At 39.3% G+C, this 26371-nt stretch overlaps 1 protein-coding gene across 1 annotated transcript; it reads right to left on the reverse strand.

Annotated features, from left to right (window-relative positions):
* Positions 1–8633: 8633 nt before the first annotated feature.
* On the reverse strand, positions 8634–12365 carry LOC149784664 (uncharacterized). The gene has a single exon (XM_089932710.1). It carries the CDS (start codon positions 12353–12355, stop codon positions 10736–10738), a length of 1620 nt encoding a protein of 539 aa, XP_089788836.1. The 5' UTR covers positions 12356–12365; the 3' UTR covers positions 8634–10735.
* Positions 12366–26371: the final 14006 nt, after the last annotated feature.

The raw sequence follows: 26371 nt of genomic DNA on the forward strand, positions 1-26371 counted from the left end.
TTTTATGGTTATTAATATTATTTCAGATTATCAAACAATTTCATCAAATTGATTGGTATATTTCCCATAATTTTTTCTTCAGATTATCAAGAATTTTATTAACAATTTTATGTTCAATAATTTTATTATTGATTTTATTGTCATTAATTTTATTTCAGATTATCAATCTATTTCATCAAATTGATGGGTATATTATCCAATTAAATCAGAATATCAAACAATTTCATCAAATTGATGGGGCAAATAATACTTAAAATAATAAAAATATCATCGATAAAGTACATAATAAAAATAATAATTTCATTATTGAATTTGTAAAGAAACAGATAAATATGTTAAAGAACATTGATTTTTTTTATTGATTCTCGTCCAGATTATAAGTACATGGGACTTAACCTTGACAAAGTCAAGACAGTCAGACTTTATCATTTGATGCGGTATATATGGCAATCGTAATTGCTAAAATCATACCAAAAAGAGAAAATTACATAATAAATATTATTATTATTAATATTAATATTATTATTATTATCATTATTATTATTATTATTATTATTATTATTGAATGCTCTTTGCAAATCTGTTAACTTACTGAATCTCGAAGGGTTAGACCTCGCGTGCTTTTCTAACTGAGTTTAGGATTTATTGATAAGTTCTAATAAAACACAGTTTGAAGTAGAATTTTTTTATATATCTGATTCTGATTAAATTTCTACTAAAATATGAATAAAATTGATGCTCGCAATAAATCCTAAAATCAATTCGAGAACGGCGTGAGGAATTGCCTTTCAAAAATCAGTAGTTCAACAGATTTTCTACCAACAAATCGACTAAAATCAATGTAAAAATGATGAATCTTGACTAAATTTTATCAGAATCTCTGATTTTTATAAGAAAATCAGCATCATTAATAAATATTATTATCAATAATAAATTTTATTTTCAGAATAAAAGTATTATTTTCAGAATAAATATTATCAGTATAAATTTTATTATCAGAAATAAAAATAAATAGTATTGTCAGAAACAAATCTGAATCAGGATAAATATTACTAGAAAAAATGTTATCAGAAATAAATCATGTCATTACAATCTGTTACCAGACAAGTTGAAGCGATCACTGCCAGAATTTTAATTTTACAATTACTAACAGTTTCATTTTCATGATCAGACATAATCTTTCTCAATTGCATCATACGTGTGTCAATATTTTTCTTTCGTATTCGTTAGCTAATTCTGATCTAAGTTTTTAAATTGCGCGTGAGAAATACGAAATTGTCAAATCCAGTATCTTTCTCTTTTTTCTAAATATAAAGTTTCTTTCTTTAGATAATGAGTCTTTTAGTACAACCATATCTAGTTAATTATTTCATTGTCTATTTTATCTAGCTTTTAATGTTTATTGATTTTAATGTATAATTTATACTTGAATACAGGTATGTCTTGACCACGTGCACCCTCTCCATTATGCATAGTGGCGTAACTGCCCAGACATTGATGCATCTTTGATTTTCTTTATCATGTTTCTATAGTTTTCTAATTCATCTTCCTTTCCTGTGTTTAATATCTCTGTTTTATTGTAATTTATCTTTGGCCCAGAGGCTTTTCTGAATTATTCAAATTCCTTTTTTAGGTGATAAAATCAGTTGATGTCCCTTATAAAGTTTCTACAGTCATCTGCATGCTGAAGCATCTTGAATTCTTCTTTTGAACTGGTTATTTTTATCCCCTCAATTTCTCTTGGATTTTTTTCATTTTATTTTGAAACTTAGGATTTTAATTGTTATCACAGATAATAGCAATGTTAGTGTGTATCTTTGCCGGTCAGATCTCTGTATATCAAATTTTTCCGTTCTTCTTCTGTTTACCTGTACTCTTGAAGTTTTTTCATTATACAGGATTTCAGTCCATCAAAAATAATTCCTAAATCCAAATTTTTTTCCAGAACTTTTTGTATATAGTTATGTTCCAATCTATCAGAAGCTTTTCTTGGTCGAAAAGTACCATGACACCTTACTGACCTGTTTCCTGTATGAAGTCTATCACTGTTCTTATATTAAAAAATATCATTTTGTACGTCCCGCCCTTTTGACACACATGATTGATTTATATTTATCATTGTGTCCATTCCCTTCATAACCCTGTTGCTAAAATTCTACTTAAAACATTGTAGTCTATATTAAGGAGAGAGACGGGCCTCCATTTTTTTATATCTTCACTCTCTCCCTTCCCTTTGTACATTGATATAATTGAACCGTCTCTCGTTGAAAGTTACATTGTTTCGTTTTCAGTAAGATACTATTGCATAGTGATTCAATGATAGGTGATAACTCACATTGGAATTTTGTTAATATAATTCTACAATGAGTTCATCTGTACCTGTGGTTTTCCCTTTCGCTAGTTTAAAAGTATTTCTTATTTCTTCTCTGGAAATGAATTCGTCACATTTTTCCCTATGTTCTGATTATATTCTCTCATGTACAATTTCTTCTAAATATTCATTTATAGTGTTTTGATAAATTCTTTGAGTTGTGTATAATTCAGTATAATATTTTCGAACATGGTTCACGATTTCCGTTTTCCTTGTTAACTGCTTATTGTTATCCCTTAAATGTTCCAGATGATGTTCCCATCCTTTCCTTAATTCCTCTCTTGCATAATCCTTCTGCCTTTTTATATATGTTTGTGAATTTCCCTGCTCTTATTTCCCTTCCTTAATTTTCTTCTTCCAAAATTTCATTTAAACTTTCTTTTGGATTATTTACCCATTTGTTTTGTATTTATTTTCCTCAATTGTTTTTTAGTTCCTCCTCTTCCATTTCTTGTACTTCCTTTATTTTTTTTAGGGTGTCTACTGACTTTGTTTTTAGACTTATCATTTAAATTGTCCCACTCTTTCATAAAAACTGCTTTTTGGATCAATTCCCCTATTTCTTTATTAATTATCTCTAACAATTTCGGGCAGATGGGGCTCGTTAACCTTGGGTGGTCGCCCACCTAGGATAAGGTAAACTCCGATTTCAAACCTTCGCTGCCTTGCGACTATATCCTCTCGTGGGAAAGGCTAAGGGAGTAAACCGCAACAGAAAATCCGGAGAAGGAGTCCCTAAGGCGACTTGGCATTGGTTTCAGTGTCATCTCGGCAACTCCTGCGGCGCAGCTGGTGCCATGACGTATCGGCTTGTCCTTTCCCTTGGATCCATCAGCTGCGTGGAGGGGGGGGGGGAGATCATCTGCATGGGCAACAATTGATTCTCCAAATCACCCTGTCCAGGCTTGCACCCTGGAGAGGACACTCCAGCTTCGCTCCATAGCGTCGACACAACACGGGAAGCAGCAGTTTACCGGTTATAAGTCACCGCTCGATTGGCGTAAAGCCAGACGCCAGGGGTTGCTTCTGACGGTGGGAGAGACCAACATGTTTCACTGGACAGCTAACGTCCGCCTCAAACTGGGCAGCTTCCAGCCAATAAGGTGCCGTCCCGCCACAGTTCGCCTGCCTTGCTGGGTGCGTAAGGCTTAAGGTACGCGAGTACCTGACAAGCGAACTGCAACTACTGCACCAAGAAATAACAAAATAAAAAATAAAAAGAAGGCTTCAATCCTCAAGCTAGGTACCTGGAATGTCCGGACCATGCTGACTGTGCTTTCAGATGATCTCCAGCCAATCAGTGATGTTCGTAAGACTTCAGTCATCAACGACGAACTTGCAAGGTTCCAGGGCGACATCGCCTCGCTACAGGAGACACGACTACCAGATTCTGGGTCCCTCAGAGAAAAGAACTACACATTCTTCTGGCAAGGAAAGAGTGCAGATGAAGCCAGAGAGTTTGGTGTTGGATTCGCTGTCAGGAACACTCTGCTGGGGATGATAGAACCCTGCCAACAAGGAAATGGAAGACTCCTATCCCTCCGCCTCCACACCTCAATCGGGCCTGTCAACCTGATCAGCATTTACGCTCCCACACTAAGATCCTCCACAGATACCAAGGATGAGTTTTATGATGAGTTAAACTCGCTCAACGACAAAGTTCCCAAGGAAGAGAACTTTATTTTAATGGGCGACTTCAATGCTAGGATGGGTGCCGATCTTGACTATTCGCCCACCTGACTTGGTAAGTTTGGCTTTGGTAAGATGAATGAGAATGGGCAGCGCCTTCTAGAGATATGCTCGTACCACGAACTCAGCATCACCAATTCATTCTTTCAGACAAAGCCACAGCACAAAGTGTCTAGGATGCATCCTCGGTCTAAACACCGGCACCAGCTGGACTTGATCATTACAAGACGGTCAGCCATGAAGGGTGTGCTTCTTACCCGTACCTTCCACAGTGCTGACTGCGACACCGACCACTCGCTGGTGTGCTGCAAAATGAAGCTTCAGCCAAAGAAGATCCACCGCTCTAGACAAGAGGGTCAACCACGCATTGATGTGAGCAAGACATCATATCCAGACAAGCCTGAGGAATTCACCTATGCTCTTTCCAAGACGTTTGACTCTGAACCCCGCAACGGCAGTGCCAAAGAAAGATGGAATCACATCAGAGAGACTGTGTACAGCACAGCTACACGGATCTTTGGTAAGAAGCTATCAAAGAACAATGACTGGTTTGAGGCTAAATCTTCCACACTCATGCCAGCCATAGAAGAGTGCTGTAGTGCTCACCTGCAATAAAATCGATCCCCCTGTCAAAAGACACTACAGGCATACAGGTCTACCAGAAGCAAAGTGCAGAGATCAGCACGGCAGTGCGCCAGTGAATACTGGCTTCAGCTCTGTCAGAGTATCCAGTCAGCAGCTGATATTGGAAATATCAGAGGCATGTACGATGGCATAAAGAAAGCAATGGGTCCACGAAGAAAATGATAGCGCCACTGAAGTCTGCCACAGGCGATACCATACACAACAAGGGCAAGCAGATGGAGTGTTGGGTGGAATGCTACTCTGAACTGTACTCCGAAGAGAACCACGTGACTAATGATGTCCTCAACGCCATGGAAAACCTTCCTCTCATGGCCGAACTGGATGAGAAACCTACTGTAGATGAACTAAAGAAGGCATTAGAGAAACTGTCCCTAGGTAAAGCCCCAGGGAAGGAAGGCATCACAGCAGAACTCATCAAGTGTGGATGTAGCATGCTGTTCATAAACCTGCACGACCTACTCTACCAGTGCTGGGACGAGGTTGTAGTGTCTCAGGATATGAGAGATGCTAACATCATAACCCTGTACAAGAACAAGGACGATAGAAGCGACTGCAACAACTACAGGGCCTACAGGGGCATATCACTTCTCAGCATTGTGGGTAAAGTTTTCGCACGCGTTCATCCTGAATAGACTGCAGACACTTGCTGACAGAGTTTACCCAGAGTCACAGTGCGGGTTCCATGCAGAGAGGTCCACAGTCGACATGATCTTCTGTGTCAGGCAACTGCAGGAAAAATGCGTTGAACAACACAGACCCCTCTTTCTGGCCTTTATAGACCTCACCAAGGCATTCGATTTGGTCAGCAGAGACGGACTCTTCACAATCCTGGCAAAAATTGGTTGCCCTCCAAAGCTGCTAAGCATGATCCAGTCCTTCCACGATGACATGAGAGGTACAGTGCAGTACGAATGTTCAACATCCAACCCCTTTGATTTCTGCAGTGGAGTTAAACAGGGCTGTGTCCTTGCCCCCATGCTCTTCGGCATCTTCTTCGCAGTCCTGCTAAAGCACGCCTTTGGGACGTCCACAGAAGGGATTTACCAGCACACACGATCCTGGACTCTGTACGCCTCACAAGAGAAAAGACTGACTGCCTTTCACATGCGATGCCTCCGACACATACTCGGGATCACCTGGAGCGATCGAGTAACAAACAACGAGGTGCTTGAGCGTGCCAAGATTCCCAGCATGATCACACTCCTCTGCCAATGCCGCATCAAATGGCTTGGCCATGTACGTCGGATGGTTGACGGATGGATCCCCAAAGACATTCTTAATTCGGAACTCGCCTCTGGCAAAAGGTCGATCGGATGGCCACATCTCCACTTCAAGGATGTCTGCAAGCATGACATGAAAGCCCTTGATATCGATGACGACACCTGGGAAGAGCTCGCTCTAGACAGATTAAGCTGGCGACATATTCTGATCACTGGTCTGAAAGCCAGAGAGGACAAGCAACGCTTGCTAGCTGATGAAAGACGATTGCAGAGGACGAATAAGCAGCTCCAACCAACACCTGACACAACCTTCAAGTGCAGCAAGTGCAGCAGGGACTGCCACTCCTGCATTGGACTACTTAGCCACAGCAGACGCTGCACAACCACCAACCAGGACATCCCTCATGGGCACAATTCCGTCGTCTCTCAAGACTAACGGATGCCAACACATCTCTAACAATTCATTTTAACTGTAACATTTATTATTAAGTTTCCATATCTCTTTTCCTCATTTAACCCTACTTTTTATATAAAATTCTATATTAATTAATTGATGATCCCATATTTTGACCTCCGTGATTGCAGCTTTTTTACATAATTCAGTCCTATAATTTGTTCCAAAAAATTTATATAATCTACTTGCTTATTTGTCTTTTAATTCGTAGGTGTATTCTCTCCTTATAATCTTATTTCTCCTATATATGTCAACCAATTTATGCTTACTTAATAAGTTTTCCATTCCCTGTCTAAACATTTTATCATTCGGCGTAAGTTCTACACTTCTGTTTTCTCCAACCCAGCTAAAATCCCATCCTATAATTAAATTTTTCATCGAATAGTCATTTAGATATTTGTGCATATTTTCTATAAACTGTTGTTTCTTCTATTTATTTGCTGTAAAGTATACATTATGTGAAAGTTTTCTAGCGCTATGTGTATCATTCTCCTTGCAAGAAATGCCTCTTGATTATTGTATTCCTTTCCCAGTATAGGTCCCATCTATTTCTAATACTTTTTGCTACCCCTCTCTTTTATCCTTGCTGTTTATAGTCATTTAAAATTATTATAGCATTTAATTTATTCTCTATCATTGCTACTAGCTCTATAAAAAAATTATTATATGTTACCTGCACAAAAATAATGTCATAAAAGTTTTTTAATTAGTTTTATTACCTTATACATATCAATCACGTTAGTGTTTATTGAAGCTATACGGAAGTTTTTAACCTAATCTTGCACAGAGAAATGGAGTTAAACCCAAATAACAACCAAAAGCCATATCTTTAGTCATATTCCTGGCACAAATGTAGGTCAGTAGGACCAATCTATACCCATTCTTTCATGAAATTGGGCTATAAGTTTTCATCCTGTGAACTCAGTCACAATTATTATTTCCGGTTCAGTATTACGTTCATTCAAATTTAGTATTGTAAAATTTAAATATTTATTTATGATTCTATTAAAATGTTGTTTATCAAAGTTTTTATATTTCAATGTATTTTCAGATAGCAATTATCTTGAATAATAATGAAGGTTTAACTGCTTTGAAAAATTTGCTAAAGTTTTGAGCAGATATAGCAAATTTAGTTGCGGTTTCTCACTAGCATTTGGTCTAAAACAAACGCCCAGTGAAACAGTACACAACTGATAAGAGATGTAGCACATCTTGTTTGGAATCAAATTCTAGAAGACATCGTGAATATTCTATAAAAAAAGTAAAATAACAATAAAACCCACAGGATTGTCTTTTTTATCCAGGACACTCATCTTCTTGGATTTAAATTAGTCTCTATGTGCTCGTCTACGTCTTTAGATACTGCTAATGGAAGCTTAAGTAGCAATGGATCATTGGTAAGCGTGATGGACTTAGATTGAAAGCATGCATGTTTGTATCCAACTTTCATATTGGCTCAAGTCTCTCCCCTACCCCATGTGTCCTTGTGCAAGACACTACAGTAAAACCTGTTTTGAGAGACCACTGCCATGAGAAACTAGTTGTCTTGAAACACCAGGTTCTCCATGTACAGAGTTACTGACTATATAGTGTTGTGACCTGTCATAAGGTAACACCTGTCTTGACACACCATTATGTTTTGGCAGAAGGGGTGGTCTTTCAAGACAGGTTCCACTGTACAATGATTACATTGGTGTCAAAGAACCTATTTGTGTCATTGTACTTTAAAACAACATGCTAAAGTCTTCACACAAGGCAAACTAAAAAAAAGAGAATGGAATGGTATCCACCTGGAAGTCTGCCATGCCTAATGCACATATACAAGTAGAGAACACATATTCTTATACAATCTGATGGCACTTACTTTATAGTACAAACATCCAACACAGACAGACACACACACACAATTAGAAGCATCAGGTGAACAGACATCTATCAAAAGAATCCTTTATATGTGTCTGTATAAGTTTTAGTCCGCAATCACTCAAATATCTGTTCTAGCCATTAAATTCATCATATTACTATTTTTGGTTATTCAATTTGGTTGTTTGGTGTTTAACAGCAAATCAGCACAAGAAGTGCCACAAATACAAGCACTGAACTTTCCATCTTCCTTTCTTACAGAAAACATCGATCAAAATGATTGTACTAAATAATACTTAAATGAACGTATTCACTAAGTACACTTCAGCAAGTGTTTACCCATAATTTCTGTGTAAAAGTATTTTGTCAAAAGAAAAGAAGAATTTAAATATTGATGCTTTGTACAATTTATTTTTTACTGATACGATACTTGACACTTATCATTCATTGAGTATGCCATTTAAATAACACCGTTAATATATCTCATTGGACGTATAAAAAATTACTGTTTGATAGCACGGAAGTCTCAGAAATGCTTAATGACCAATATTTGGATGCAATTTTTTTTATCATCTGGTATGCAGAAAATAACTTACGCAGGAGTACTCAGTATGCATGCAATAGCTAGGCAGCAAATTTACAGGCCTGACAGTCGTGTTTCAACCACTTGCTGAGTGTGAAAATGTCTTGATCAACTGGTCATTTTAGCTTTGTAGATATTTACAATGTCAGAACCAGTGGCTAAAAGACCCCCAGATGAAAATAGCTGGGTGGCAAGTTCAAAGACTTCGACTAGCTGCTGATTAGTGAGAAATTGTGGTGATATTTGCAAGGACTGAATTCAGAGGCATAAAGACCAAGAGATGTACAAAGAACACATCAAATGAACAAATTTCGCTTTCATTATTGTGTTACTTTCCTGGTGTAGCAGAATAAGTAGTGCATGTCAGCTCAAAATCAAGCCACACTGAGACTTAAGACAAAATGATTTTGGGTTATTTTCACTCAAGACTATCACTGGTGGATTTCAGAGCACCTCATTTCTTTTTCACTTCTCACTCGAGGTTCCATATAAAAATGGCGACAGTCAAATTGTCTGAGTATAATAATAGTTATCTGGATATTCAGTCAATGCAGAAAACAATATAGCAGAAGCTACATGGAATCCAAATAGCCATTGTTTGTGTGCTGCTTTTGTCTAGGTTACTGGCACAGCCTTAATCTGTATAGATGATACGTGGAACACAAATAAGGTTCTAAAAGGCTAAAATGGCACTTGTGCTGCCTGGCTCTGTTAATGTGACACACTGGTTTCTCACCTATACCAATGATATAGTTGTACACAAGTACAAGCAGAAATAGACACGGGCAAAGAGTTGGAAAGGACTATCTAGACACAAAGTGTGCACATGTACATATAGCACACATGCACTGGAAGAATGCATAAAATTAGGGGTCATCATATAATCACTATGAGGTCACAAACAAAGTGCATGCAGAACTCTGGTTGATGGAATCACCATGGCAACAAAGGATGAGATAACTCTCATATTATGCAAATGTATTACTAACTGAAGTGTGTACTAACAATATATAACAGTTATAAGGCACTAAAGAATATAAGAGACTGCTTCATCCATACAATCTCAAATAAGGCTGTTTAAGACTTAACCTATTTATTTATGATTCAGTAATGATATGCATATTTCTCACACTTTGAATTTGAGCATATCACATTTTGATTTAAGCATATCAATCATCTCTTCAGTATAAAATCTTGAACTGGAGGAACATAGAAGAATCCAATAAAAATGCCATCATCGAATCCAAAATAAATGCCATCATTAATTTTAGAATCAGATTTATCGACTTTAAACCAATATACTGGTTTACAATCTGAGTCAGATTAAATGATAGTACTAAAGGAAAGATATCATTCTTTGGAGAACATCACAGTTAGTTATCAAATATAGAGGAAGCCTATGGTCTTTCTGCCAACCAGAAAGGAAACCTACATCACACTGTGCTCAGTGATGTCATGGTGATAATGACAGAGTAGTTTCAAGTGTGAAAAATCATATACTAGGAAAAAACATTCATTTAAAAAATATGTTATAAGCAAATCCGCTAACCAAAAAACTAAAACACTACTGTACACCCTTTAATGTTTGTTTTCCATTATGTATCCTCATGTGCACCTTCAAACCACTGTTCTTTAAACATTTTATCACAAACCAGCTCACATTTAATTGGTTTATCTCCAGTATGAATCCTTCCGTGATCATAAAAAATGTTACTTTGCCTAAATGTTTCACTACAAAATTAACATTTGAATGGTTTATCTCCAGTATGTATCATCATGTGTTTCTTCAATCTCGAAGGATATAAAAACACTGCATCACAAACTTCAGATCTGAATGGTTTTTCTCTTGTATGTTTCCTCATGTGCACCTTTAAACCCCTACTATAATTAAACACTTTTTGACACAATTCTCAATTGAATATTTTATCTCTAGTATGGATCCTCATGTGAACCTTTAAAGAAGAGCAATGCCTAAACATTTTCTGACAAAATTCACATTTGAATGTTTTATCTCCACCATGGATCATCCTATGACTCTTCAAATGATTATTGTCACGAAATGTTTTATCACAAACTTCACACTTGCATGGTTTATGTCCAGTATGAATCATTCTATGTCTTTTGAAATGATTCCTGTCATGAAATGTTTTATAGCAAACTTCACACTTGAATGGTTTATCGCCAGTATGTATCCTCATGTGTGTCTTCACATAACCACTATCACTAAAGGATTTATCACAAAGTTCACACTTGAACGGTTTTTCTCCAGTATGTGTCCTTATGTGGTTTTTTAAGCCTTTACTGTCACTATATGTTTTATCACAAACTCTGCACTCAAACGGTTTATCTCCAGTATGTATCCTTGTGTGTCGTGTCAAATTACCACTAGAACTAAATGTTTTATCACAAACTTCACACTTGAATGGGTTTTCTCCAGTATGTGTCTTCGTGTGGTACCTGAAACTTTTATAGTCACTATATGTTTTATCACAAACTTTACACTTAAGAGGTTTTTCTCCAGAATGTATCCTCGTGTGGTTTTTTAAACCTTTACTGTCACTATATGTTTTATCACAAACTCTGCACTCAAACAGTTTATTTCCAGTATGTATCCTCATGTGTGTCTTCACATAACCACTATCACTAAAGGATTTATCACAAAGTTCACACTTGAACGGTTTTTCTCCAGTATGTATCCTTGTGTGTCGTGTCAAATTACTACTAGAACTAAATGTTTTATCACAAACTTCACACTTGAATGGGTTTTCTCCAGTATGTATCCTCGTGTGGTTCCTGAAACTTTTATAGTCACTATATGTTTTATCACAAACTTCACACTTGAATGGTTTATCTCCAATATGGATCCTCATGTGTGTCTTCACATAACCACTATCACTAAAGGATTTATCACAAAGTTCACACTTGAACGGTTTTTCTCCAGTATGTATCCTCGTGTGGTTTTTTAAACCTTTACTGTCACTATATGTTTTATCACAAACTCTGCACTCAAACAGTTTATCTCCAGTATGTATCCTTGTGTGTTGTGTCAAATTACTACCAGAACTAAATGTTTTATCACAAACTTCACACTTGAATGGGTTTTCTCCAGTATGTGTCCTCGTGTGGTTCCTGAAACTTGTATAGTCACTGTATGTTTTATCACAAACTTTACACTCGAAAGGTTTTTCTCCAGAATGTATCCTCGTGTGTAATTTCAAAGAATTCTTCAAACTAAACATTTTATCACATACTTCACACCTGAACGGTTTTTCTCCAGTATGTATCCTTGTGTGTTGTGTCAAATTACTACTAGAACTAAATGTTTTATCACAAACTTCACACTTCAACGGTTTTTCTCCAGTATGTATCCTCGTGTGTTTCTTCAAAGCATTATTCTTGCTGAACATTTCATCACAAACGTCACATTTAAAAGGCTTATCTTTTGCGTGCATCGACATCTTCCAAGCACCGCTCTGCATAAATAATGTATCAGAAATTTCACGGTTCCAACAGTGCCTTGCAGTGCACATCCGGGAGAAGAACCGGAAGTCCACAGCTAGAACCACTGCCAAACATCCACGCTGGGAACCAATTTAAGAGTAATTTCCCTTTATTAACAATTGTACGAAGAAGAAGAACTAGAACAACAAAAAGATAATAAATATGTTACCTCTGTCTCTTCAAGTAAAGTGAATTAACAATATTTATTCGTGCACAGAGTAATGTAATATAAAGTGATTTTTCTTCTTTTTTCTCACGGCTAAAGCGAATGCATATGAAAACATCTCTCTCTCTCTCTCTCATATTTGATATTTCAGTGCAACATAACAAAATCATCACATGTTTCTTACGATTACAGAGAAAATTTGTTTGCAAAATATTAAACCTCAATTTGGAGCTATCATTGTTCATGTTAAATGTTCCATTAGTAAGGAAAAGCTTATCTCTACTACTAAATATGACATTAACAGTAACTCTCTCTCTCTCTCTCTCTCTCTCTCTCACGTCACACACGCATACAGAGCAACAGTGAATGAGTGGTTGGAGAAGTCGCCCCAATTGGTTGGAGAAGTCATTCCAAAACTTGTCACCCAAATAACCTTTTTATAACAGAATTAAGTAATCTTTTACGTGATTCATATATATATATATATATATATATATATATATATATATATATATATATATATATATATATACGCGATCACAAAAGAGATATTAACTTAATTAAAGCAATATCATATTAATATTTATAAGGAAGAAATTATTTCTGTATATAATCTAATGAATGACGACAGTATAGTGATTAAAAAGGATGATAAGTCAAACAATATTATTATTGTGAATCAAGATGATTATGTGAAAGAAGTTGAACGTCATTAATGAGATCGCTAAAAATAATAATTCCGTTTGTGAGGAATTTGATACTTTCCTTCTTAACATACGTACACATCAGTTCTACATATTACCCAAAACTCATACAAATCTTAACCATAATTTACCTTTAAATTTTCCAGGACGACCCAGCTTGTAATTCATATACTGAAAACCTATCCAAATTTATTGATAGTGTTTTAGAACATGAAATCACTTCCTTCATACATTATAGATAAAACTACTTTCATTAAAAAGTCGAAGTCTATTCCACATCTATCTGATAATTTCAATCCTGGTATCATTAGATGTAACATCACTATATACCAACATTTCGCATGCAGATGGTATTGAAGCGTGCAAATATTTTCTTCATAACAATCCTAATAATAGTACACTATCTAGCGAAGATATTTGCAAAATAATAAAAACGTATCTTAGAAAATAATTATTTTCAATTTAATAATACGAATTACAGACAGATAATGGGTATTAATATGGCTCCTATATACTCTTCCCTTTCATGGGTGAATTAGAAAAGGATTTTATTTAAAACGAAAAGTTTAATCCATTTCTTTGGTTCAGATTTATAGATGACATATGTATGATCTGGAAGCATTCAACTGAAGAACTGAAAAAAATGTATTGATATACAATAGCCGAGTCGATATCGAAAGAAGCAGCTTGTCGGAGGAAAATGGCGGACGTAAACAGTGCCTGGAGGTGTGCACAATAGCGCTCGCTGATTGGTCAGTCGAGTGGAATGATTGACAACTGGCGATAGGTCAATTAAATAAGCGCACGAGCTACCGCACCTTACGTACGTATTGTGCCTGCACAAAATTCAGATGAAATTAAGGGACCTTTTGGAATCCTCGATTAATATGGGTAAAACTCTGACAACGAAAAAACAACTCATAGTACAATGGACGTAATTACATATCGTATTGCAGACTTCCTTACACCATCCTCACCTCGAACTAACCCCACTGGTTTCAGAATGTTTAAAAATTTTGATAAGTCTCGCATACAGATCTCAGAAGAAATGTCAAAGTATCAGATCCCCATAGCACTATACAAATTCACGACTGTTTTTTTTTAATCCTGTAACCATTACATCAGGGACCATAATATTCTCACCAGGAACCAAAACAATTAAAGGTATTTTCTAGCAATAGTCAAAATCATTCCTAAGTTTTTTTAAAATTCTGTGTCCATGATCAATCTTGGAATTACAAGAAGCGCTTTTCTCTGTCATGTAGCGCCTACAAGAACGGGGTAAATAATACCACTCGAATATTTGCATCCGTACTGTAAACCAGCCTCTAGATTCGTGTTTCTCTACAACACAATAATAAATATAGTCTAGTCTGCAAATGTACAGAAATCAACGAATATTATGGAATTATATTGTTTCGTGCTCCTTAGATCTATGGACATGTGCTATGAAGTACCGTATGAATTCTAGCACCCGTATAAACAACTAACTTATACATCTGTGTTTGTATGTGCCTAAGTAAAATGTGTTGGGCTTCCTTCACATCAACCTACCGTTTCAATTTTAGCATGCTTGCTCAGAACCAACTTGTATATTTCTCTTTGAAAATTGCTAATATATATTCGGTTTATTCTCCTTTGTAGACGTCAATTTATGTCCATGTAGAATATGGACAGTCACATCACGAATGATAAAATCCCAGCTCGGAACAAAAACAGCTACACGTACTTTTTATCATACTATAGTTAGCATATATGAAATTCTGTGTGCTGAATAAATCAATAAATTTCATAATGTTCGTGCTTTTCATGTTATTTCACTTACATCAAAGCACCTGAGCTAAGAAGTGACGTATCAAATTTTGCATCCGTGCTCAGGACCAATTTATATATTTCTCTTTGCAAAGTCTGAGTCATATATACTTCGTTTCTTACACATCTGTACATGTCACATTATCTCCATGTATATCATCTAACATCTCTTCATCTTTAGGTATTGCAATTTAGCAGCTATATTCTTAAATCGTTGCTCACAAGACCAATTTCTTATCCAAGGTACCTAAACTAGTTTCTTTGAAGCGATGCATCTGCGCTCAGAACCATGGCCTTCTTATCACTGCCTGTCACAGCACAAGTTGATGCCAAAATAGAAATCAGTATTACTATTTTTTACAATAACCATCTGATACTAACCACCTGTAAATTAATATACTCATGGCTGAGCAAATCCCATAGCCCGACGTCCCGGACTCATTTTTGAAGTCGGGCAAGTAAAATTTTCCACGTCGCAATTCCGGGACAAGTGCTTTTTAAAAAAGTCGGGTTAGTCCTTATTTTCGTGCTTTAATCACTATATCTGCCTTTAATTGGGCAGTCATGCCCTCTGGGCGTACTAAAAACTTGATATTACCCCTCCTCGTGTACATCCTTTTACCGCTTGACTGCATATTGGGCTAAGCGACCAAATTATCGGCAAATCAAAACACGTCAAACAAAAGAAAGCCAATATGATCAATAAGCAGTGTTGTAAGCGGTTTTGTTGCAACGAGTTCACTCAGTCTAGATCATAACGAGCGGCTTACTATGATTTTAATCCAGCGAGTCCGTGAGTAGTTAATGGGGATCTTATAGGGTCAATGGGACTTATCATTACAAATACCCTTGGGAACATATAGGGTCTATGTAAATTTAACATGGAGAAAAATCGTGGGAACATATAGGGTCTATGGGAATTAACATGGCCAAAAACCCTGGGACAATATAGGGTCTATGTAAATTTAACATGGTCAAAAAACCCTTGGGACTGTATAGGGTCTATGTAAAATTGAAACAGGGAGGGTCTCTATTTTTTTTTTTAAAAAATAAAAAAATAAAATTAAAAAGGGGTAGGCAATGGAAAGACTATCTCTTTTCGAGAAATATGGCTGGCCCTGAAAAGGGCCTTTGGGTTTTCTTCTTCTTCTTCTTCTAATTTCTTCTTTTCCTCCACCAAGTTCTTATTTTATCTCCTACACTCTTCTTCTCTTTCTTTTTTTTTCTTCTCCTCCTCTTCTTTCTTCTTCTCTTCCTCCTCTTCTTTCTTCCTCTTTTCATTTTCTTCTTCTTTTTCAATCTTTTCGTTCCATTTGCTTATTCTTATTCTTTCCTCTTCATCCTCCTTCTCCTCCTTGATCTCTTTCATGACACCACTAATCTTGTCCTTTGCTTTCCTTAAGTTATTAATTTCCATCTTCACACGATGGGGACTATAGGAATAATGGTCTTCAACCAGTCTTAATAGCATCTGTTCCATTATTCCTAAGTTGTCTAAAACGTCTTGCAAGGTTTGAATTTTGTCGATTTGGTTTGACGCCATCTTCTTTTTATTCTTTGCAGAATGGTTTGAACAACGAACACTGTGAGTTCTTATAGTGAAAGCGCGGACGTGAAGGAAAACATCCCCCTAATAACATAAAATTCATCTTACCTAGATCATGACCCAACAACGCGCGTACGTGAAGGAAAACATCCCCTTACTTTCTCATTTCATATAATATAAACCTCAACTATACTCTCCACATACGCTAAGAATCAATAAATAAACCCATAATCTACTATTCACACAAACTTACTTCATCATTTACAAACACAAACACACAATCACATACACTCCCACTATTAATAAAGAGTTAGTGTTTATATTCACACTACTCTACCTACTCACATTGGCAAATCGATCGTTATTTCTTTTCTAGAGTATTGGGGTAGCCCTGAAAAGGGCTGTTTTGTTTGGAACTTCATGGACACCTGGTTAATGGTGGCACCTTCCAGGCCTGGCGCCACATACGCATCTTATCCCCCAGTTACTTTTTACCTTTTGGGGGGAGAGAGCAGAGGCAGGATATGTCGCTTCAGAATCCCAATTTTCGCTCTCTGGGATTTTGAAATTTTTTCTTCTCTCCTTTTCCTCCTCCTCTTCTTTGTTTCTTCTTTCCTCTTTATATCTTCTTTCTTCTTCTTCTTCTTTATATCTTCTCTCCTCCTCTTCTTTGTTTCTTCTTTCCTCCTCTCTTATCCTTCCCTCCTCGACAATGGCTTCCGCGGCCAGTTCATTTAATATGCGCCTGGCATATTCCAGATGCACATGAAGCTCCAACAGTTTCTCAAGTCTCGTGTTCATTTTTTGGTGTTGATCAATCAACAAGGGTAGCTGGACTGCCGAACGAGTTTCAATTTATACTGAAAGCGCGGACGTGAAGGAAAACATCCCCATATAACATAAAATTCATCTTACCTAGATCATGACCCAAAACAACGCGCGGACCTAAAAGAAACACTCACTCACTTTTTATGCTACCCATCACTATTTTGAAATTTTTTATAAATCACTTCAATAGACTATCCACATACTCAAAGCAATTCAATCTAACTCCAAATATACACCTTAAACACCAAAAAACATCATTTTAATCTACTATCCACACCAACTTACTTGAGCTCTTACAAACACATACCCTCACATTTTTTAAAAGAGTTAGTGTTTATTTTCACACTACTCTACCTACACACATTGGCAAATTAATAGTTATTTCTTTTCTAGAGTATTGGGTAGCCCTGAAAAGGGCTGTTTTTTTGTTTGCTATGGCATTCTTTTTTAGTTTCTAAGAATGCGATGTCCTCTGAGGATAGACTTTCTGGCAATAGGTCTGCTTCTTCGGAAAGAGAAGAAGAACTCTTTGGTGTCGATACGGCAATCGACAAAGCCTCTGTCAGGTTCAGGTTGCTGCTGTTGTTGTTGTTGTTGTTGTTGTTGCTGTTTTTGAAGTCTGTACTTCTCTGTCCATTCTTCTTTTTCCCTGTTCACTTCTTCTCTGAAGAGCTCTTCTATCAGGTCTTCAGTGATTTTTAACATTCTCACATTCTCTATTTCTTCTGGCTTCGGTATCAGACTGTGTCTGACCCTATGCAAATTCACGTAGGCTTCGTTGAGCTTAGCTAGTTTGGAGCACATCTTCGTAGGAGGATGAGTCGACAATGGATGGTTAGACTGGAAACAACCCCGGTTCTTAAAGTGAAAGCGCGGACGTGAAGGAAAACATCCCCCACACGGTTTTCGATTCGCAACGTTCAGTGATTGTCATGAGAGGGATAGTAAGAAATGAAAGAGCATCAATTCAACATTCTTATAGCTAAACAAAAGACAAAAGCATTTTTTCAAAACACAACATTTTTTATTCAAAAATCACTTAACACTAAACAACAACTCTAACATTTTTAACAATAATCCAACACTATAACATCAAACAATTTTTTCAAAACACAAACATTTTTTTCTCAATGGACAATCTACTTTAAACAGGACTGACAACGTTGTGAATGAAATTGTGATTTCCACTGTTGGAAATCATTAGGCCATTGATGGACACTACGTTTCCTAGCTTGAGACAAAAGATAAGCATAATGGTCACAAAACCATCGATCTACTTTCACATCGTTTCTAGCAGAAGAACGAGGATCAAAATGAGTCACTAAATGTTCTAAGGAATAGCCCAGGCTGCGATGATGCAGAAAATACACACAGTACTGTCCACACACCAAGGAATCTGTGCCTTGTAATTTCACGTTATTGAATCGGGTAGTCTGAGCATTTCTTCTCATAAAGTCGATGATATCGTCTTCCAAAGGGGGCAATCCGTACGAATCGAAATATTCCACACATCCTTCTTGAGGAAAGTAAACGGCTACCCAGTGGGTTCCTGGGAGATGACTGTCGTCCGTGTTGATCACGTAAGCTTGATGGTCTTTAGGTTTGCGATGAGGGAGTTCATCTTTAGCACAGACGACAGGATTCCAAGAAGCCGTATACGAACTGTGGTTCAAAAGGTAATAAAGTTCCCAGGTATCCATTGATTTGTGTGTTTTTTTTCTTCACAGGTAATAATAAGTCGTCAATTCGATCCTGACTTTTTGCTTGAAAATGTCTGACGAATAAACGGTTATTCGTTCTGTTTCCTCACTCTGATTCAGGAGAGCTTCGATACGATGGATCTCTTGAGTGGTTAATGGTGGACAAGAATGTTCACGCAAGTCTTTATACCACTGGTGCAACACGTCTTTGTTCGAGATGAGACTCCAAGCTTCGTCCAGATATTCGTCCAATTTTTCTTCTTGACTCAACATCAGGCATTTATCGTGTTGAATTTGACTGGGATGATCGTTTTGACATCCATAACAATTTTTCTTGATCAATTCCGTCATTTTATCCACCAAGTGTTTGGCAAAACAGGAGACTAAATGCGCTTCTTGTTCTGGCCATCGGGACTTCATCATGATCACTTATTCTTCTTTTTCCACGGTCTCCTTACATTCCATGTCCAAAGTTTCTCCACTAGGTAAAGAGGGATAACAGTCTTCCATGGCTTCTAGTAATCTAGAATGACTTCTCTCAAACTATTGATTTCTATCGTATTATCAAATTCGGCATACAGGATGACGTTCACCGTTACATCAGGGTCTCGGTTTGCAAACTGAATTTCCACACGAATTTGGCCGGATTTTATAGGGTGGAAATGTCCCTCGTCGCTGCCTTGGTCTGGAGTGAAATCGAAAGCCCACAAAGCATAACCTCCTGCGTAATCCTCGTACGTAATGCCGTGACTGGTGTTGGTTCCTAACTGGCCGGTGGCTTCGTACAGGGACAAGTACGATCTCAAGTAATTCTTCTTCTCAAAGTCAGGTTCGAAAGGTCGGGTACACAAGGTCTTGCCATCGCGACTGACTTCGATCTTGGACACGCCAAAGTGTTGAAAGTAGAAAGGATTTTTTTCGACAGCTCCGTTGAAGGCTGTATTCTCGACGATACCAACGATTAAACGTTTGGGTAGCTGTCCTTGGAACAGATGATCTTCGATCATGGATCGCTGTCCCTTGGGAATGGTGAAGGTTTTCACTTCCACGCGTCGTATGGGATACTTGGCGGTCGTTCTGCTCAACGTCTGACTGATGTCGTTTCCCACTTTAGGTAACACTTCCACACGGCGTACGTAGAGCCTGGCTTCCTCGATGACAGTTTTGCAAACAGTAGTACCTATCAAATGGAAAGCGGCACTGCTACGATTCAGTCTCAGGCGAACATTCACCCCGTTTAGCAAATATTTCTCTTGCAACCACATGTCCAGATGTAAACGATCCATCAGTTCTAAACTTTGTCCGTTTTTGATTTTGTCTCTTCGTTCTACAAATCCGTCATTGTTTGGTGTTTTGCTTGCATCAGTCTCGAATCTTTCAAACTGGCCTGCTTCGTCAGCTTCCCATAGCACACAGGCATTGAGATGAGTGTTCTTGGCATCTATTCCGTACGTCAAGAGATTTTCCAGGTACGCTCGATAAGGGTAAGTATCCATGCTGCTGCTGACCAGTTTGTTGTTCAAGTACAAGTCCACTCCGCTAAACAAGGAATGCATGAAATTGTTGACGGGAGCTATTACCTCATCGCCATCTAGGGTCGAATTGTCCTCATCGACAACTTTGACTTTCAAGTACAAGTAACTGCTATTCAGATCGATGTAATCTTCGGGCTGTCCTTTGATTTCAAACTCGATAGGAGCTGAGGCTGTCAATGAGGAGACGGGGTGAAATTCCACCCACTGGGATTCTTGCATCGTCATCATGGTGGGGGGCATGGCAAACAGATCCAGTTCTGTCTTGGAACAGGCGCATGACTCTCGGTGCATCATTTTTTGTTCTGTTCTTGCTCAATAATCGAAAACGTCTAAGTCTCGAACGGTTCTTCTTTTCTTGGCCTTTCTCGCTTGAAGTCTGGTGAAAGGGTGTTTTCTTCGTCGTCTCTTTCTGCCTTGTCCTTGCTGAATGCCTGACTCGGTAGCGTGCAGGGCATTTATAGGTGTGTCTCGTCGGCCCAAAATGTATTTACCCGTTTGCAGCAAGACATTTTTGCCTGCCCTCATGAAGGCTTCTTTAGGGTTTTGTTTGTCGATGATGACATTTTGGAGAAATTCTTTGCCTTGCGTCAGTGCCGCATCTTTCAAGGCGTGCAATCCGCGTGTCACCATCGGTTTCAACACCGGAGCCACCGAACGAAAGGCCGATTTCAGCATGTCTCCTAAACCGTGTCCTCGCTGTCGAGCAACCCCTCGGTACACTGGATACATGACTTACTTACGAGTCGTGAGAGAACCGTTTTCGAAAATGGAGTTTCACCGTGACTTTTCCTTTGGTGAATGGAATATTTTGTCCCAGATCTCCTTTTATAGCAATGTTGACCGTGTCCAAATACGACTTGCTGACAGGCAAATAGTGAGGATGGACAAATTCGCGGTGGACGTGATAAGTGTTTCCACCTTCCTCGTCAGCGTTCGTGGCAGAATCCACTTTGAAAGGAATGACACGCAGTAACGGTACAGAGGTGTGTCCCACCACGTTATACTCCACCACATCGGAGTACACAAACATTAAATTCAGTCCTTGGTTCAGTTCTACCGGGGCACGAAATAACTTGCTAAAAGACTCGTTGTCGTAAACGATGGGTGATTCGTTTTTCTTCATCACGACCATTCTCATGTCCATGTCTCCGCCCAACATGTCAAACAATTCAGGACAAAATAAAATGGACAGGATTTTACTCCCGTCAAATTTCATCAAGAAGCGACGAGCTGTTTTGTGGTATTCCATGGTGACACTTTTTTTGACACTTTCCAAAGCTTTCAGAAACACGACATTAAACCTGGAGGTAATGGTGCTCACCAAATGTTGACCACTAAAATAATACCCTGGGGGAATGAACAAGTGATAGGTGGTGTACTTTTGATTTTTTGTGCCAGGGGTTTTCTTGTCATATTTGCCATAGGTATCCAAGTACTGTTGCAATTGTTCGTCATGAACTTCCACATCAAAAACATTTTGATTGGGAAGGACATTGAGGACTTGGGTCGGGTGAATCATTTCCACTAAAGCCACTTCCCAATGGGCTTCGTGATCTAAGGGGATGGCTTGAGGTAATTTGGCCGTGTAACAGCACAACGTGTTGTGGGGAAACACCTCCATGGAACTGTCACTGGGTAAGGTTAAGTAAAATTGGTTTTGGTGACTCATAATTCCAGAGTTCTGTGGCTGTCCGAGGGGATATTACTGGACGTCAGAGGCGTGTCTCCTCCCAAAAAGGAGTTCTGGTTGTGGTTGTTGTTGGAGTGGTGACTGGCACTGGCACTGGACACAACGTTCCCGTTCGAGGAGAATTTCAGGGAGGGATTGGGAAGCAGGTAACCGATGCAACTGCTCAATAAAATGGTCCACAATTGTTTGTCTCCTTGTTGCAAACTCAAATTGGCGATGGCTGCCCCGATGACACAATACACCACGAAGATTTGGCAGAAAAAGACGATTTGCGTTTTAGGCACACGTTCTCCACACCACACCCACAAGGGTTGTTTTTGTAAATCTTGCACAGAAGAAGTGGGTGAAGAAGGAGTGGTCGACGTAGCTGCGTCTGATGTGTGAAAGGGCATGATGGTCACTTCTTTTTATAGTCGATGACTTGCGAAGCGTCGATCCAAGAATCGAAACTGGGTGGATCTCCTTTCCAACGTACTTTGACTTCTTTGACACGTCGTTTGCCCACTTTACGGGTTCTCCGTTCGAGAATGCTTTCGATGTCGTACACGTCGTCTTCTTTTTTGGTGACACGTTGTAACTCGGGCAAATAAAACGTTCCTTTGAGTACTTCTCCGTTCATGTCTTCCAATTTATAGACGGCAGGATGACGGCCATGCACTCGTCCAGTGACGCGAAACAGTTCGGTCGTCCAGTTAGGTAAGTAACCTTTGTCGAAAGTGCGTTTGGTTTTGCCAATGCGCACCCAATCTCCTACGGCCAACTCTCCACTTTTCTTGGGGACAGCCCTCGTCGGGGACGTACCGAACAGACGCTCAAACACCAACACTTCATTGTCGGGAGTCACGTCTTGCGGGGCACGTCCGATGCTTCGATGGTAAGATTGGTTGTACGCTTGCACCAGGTGCGGTAAGATGTCGATGTACTTCAGAGTGTGGTGATGCGTAAAATATTTCCACATGCGTTCTTTCAAAGTGCGTTGAAAACGCTCCACGATGCTGGCTTTGGTTTCGGGATTCTCGGTGGTAAAAAAATGAATGTCACGTTTCTTTAATTCTTTTTGGAAAGCTTGGTTCAGAAATTCGGTGCCTTTGTCCGTTTGCCATCGAAGAGGGTGACGGCCACTTTGTTTCAACACTCGTTGCAGGGCTCGCACTAACTCGCTGCTGGATTTGGAAGTCAAGGGCACGACCCAGGCAAATTTGGAAAAGACGTCGATGACACAAAACAGATATTTGTAGCCACGATTGTAGCTGGCCAAATGAGAGACATCGGCTAAATCGGCTTGCCATTGATGATCGATGCCTTCCACTCGGGTGCGACTTCTGGCAAACTTGCGTCGAATGGGTTTGTGCAAAGTGTAGGTAGCTTGTTCTTGTAACCATCGTTGCACTTGAGGTAAACGGAGACTTTTCAGTCGCGTTTTGGCAGCACGATACAATTTTTGAACTCCTGCGTAACCTGCAGGATGCGAGGGATCGTAGTAAATGCTAGCTAAGACTTTTTCCATTTTTTTGTGTTGATTGGTGTGTTAATAAGGCACCCACTCTTGGAAGAGGCTACTCTTTTTCTCTTGGGGTATTTTCTTGGATTGCAAGGCTTTGCGTGTGCGACCGGCAATAGGTGTCGAAGAGGAGGATGTCTGAGCAGGGGATATCGGTTCTTGTTTCACTTCTGTCTTCACTTTCTTTTTCTCTTGTGAGGAAGAAGGGGTGGCCATCATCTTTTTAATCCATCCAATTCTGGAGGTAGGTGGTGTTGTTAACTTGCGTACTTTTTCTGGTGGAGTTTGAAACCCTTCTTCTTCTTCTTCTTTTCCTTTTTCTGTCTTGACCACTGGTACCGGTACTGGTACTGGTACTGGTGATGGTGCTGGACTTTTCATCAAGGTCTTAAAATCTTTCAAAGTGGGTAGAGCTGTTTCGTCTAAAGCTTTCTGGTGAAAGAGTTGCAATCGTTGCAAGAGTTGACCGTACTTTTGCGATTTTTCTGTTTCGGACAAATCTTGGCGATCCATCAAGGATTGCAATTCGTGTTGTAACTGGGACATCTCGCTCAAATTGGGATTGGGAGGTAAATGCGGGGTGCGTTGTTCTTGCCACCGATGGTATTCCATCCATCGTTTGTAAGGCACTAAAGCTAGTTTTCGTCCTTCCATGGGGTTGTCAGGGGTCGATTCTGAGATCTTGGAACTTCCGAGGCCTTTTTATCTTGCTCCCACCAGTCCTCCCAACATGGTTCCCAAGACTCCTTTCAGTATGGGGCCTAACAAGAGAGGTAAAATACCTCCACGTTGGACCAACATCTTCTTTTTTTGACGAATGGGAATTTTCTTTTGAACCATTTGGCGAAGAACGTGACGATGTTTGCCTAAGCATTGTTTCTGGTGTTTGGACAAAGGGATCGTGCCTTTCAAAACGTTCAAACAACATTCGCACACGGTATCGATGACCTCTTTGGAGGCCGTTTGAATGAGTTTTTCTCGTAGGGGTGAAGAAGCTTTGGACAGGACAGATAACAGGTCCCCATGTTTAGCTAAACGTGGTGGCAGTCCTTTCCTTTTCTTTCCTTGGGGATTTCTGGAGGGTGACATTTTTTGCTTGTGGGTTCCGGGACATTCACCGAACAGACACTAACGTCGATGACTTAACGCACGCCCTTTTATCTTTTTTTTTGGGACTATCGCTTTGTCATAAAGGTGACAATGTTTTTCCCAAAATCACCAAGGAATCCTCCCCTTTGTTGACGCCTCTTTTTCTTGGAACGACTGTGTCTTTTCTTAGGGTAATGTCGATGCTTGGCTAAGCGCTTTGTCGGATGACGCGTCTGCCTTTGTCTCTTTCTTTTGTGGCTTCTTGGAGGTGACATCTTTTTTACAAGTTCACTGATACCCCGACTTGGTCACAGGCTCTTTTTATACTGGAACGCGTCGCCACTGATTGTCTTTACGTTTTATCAGTTTGAGGACAGGCATGACACGTCGTGCAGGGGTACGCAACGGACTAAATCGAGCCAGTTCTTGCTTGGATAAATCCAGTAAACTTTGTAACATGCCCGATCTTTCTTGGACTTTGATTTTGGGAGAAGGTACTTTGTGAGCAGCAGCCACTGCCACTAAATTGGAGGGTCCTGCCACTGGGGAAGTTCTTTTGGGGGTCATCAACGGAGATGTTCTTGGTGTGATCAACGTCTCCAAGTACTCTTCAGTTCTGGGTGTCATCAACGGAGAAGTGGATGAACGTGAGGATGCCGGAGACGCAGTCACTGCCGTGGCAGGTCGTGGTTTGCGAGTGTAAGGTTGCGTCCTGGCTGAAGTGCCTCTCTTGCGACTAGTTTTCTTCTGTGGACTTTTCTTTTTCTGGGGACTTTTTCTCTGTTTCTTTTTCTGGGGGCTTCTTTTCTTTTTCCGGGGTGGTGGTGTCTGGTAAGAGGAGGGTCCTGCCACTGGAGAAGTTATTCTTCTTGGGGACCTGGTCTTTTTCTTTTTCTTCTTGGGGCTTCGTTGGACTTTTGTCTTGGGGATAACTTTGGGGGCATTAGGATCCCATCTTAAGAGTGAGCGAATGATGACCCCTCCTAGAGTACCGCTCCCTCCAGGTTTCAAAATGATTTGTTTTTTGGTTTGAGTGTCGATGCGGGGATCGGCCAGTTGGACCAAAGCGACTTTGTTTCGATCGAAAAAGCGTTGGGTTTGATGAGGAATCTGAATGATTCCTTGGAGTAATTGACGTGCCGTCACCGTGAACCATCCTAAGACTTCTTTGAGACTAGCTTCTAAGACACGGGCTCGTGTTTGTGGATCTTTTTCTCGACTGATGCCATACAAGGCACGAATCAATTTGACGGGAAGATGCGACTGAAGGGACGTCATGTTCACACTGTGTGAGACAGACGAAAAAGGGTCTGAGGTTTTTATAGATTTTTTGATGGGGAGTGAAATGAAGTCGAGGACGGAGACGTGTACAGGACAGGCCCTCCGTCTTGGCACCAGTGGTGAAACAAGTGGGTACGAAATCGCAAATCCTCGGGGGTCGTAGGTTTCAAATCGACGAGTAAATAGGCGTGTG

The sequence above is a fragment of the Sinohyriopsis cumingii genome, chromosome 14 (genome assembly GCF_028554795.1).
Source record: "Sinohyriopsis cumingii isolate HCF-2022 chromosome 14, ASM2855479v2, whole genome shotgun sequence".
In the NCBI taxonomy this organism is placed as follows: Eukaryota; Metazoa; Mollusca; class Bivalvia; order Unionida; family Unionidae; genus Sinohyriopsis; species Sinohyriopsis cumingii.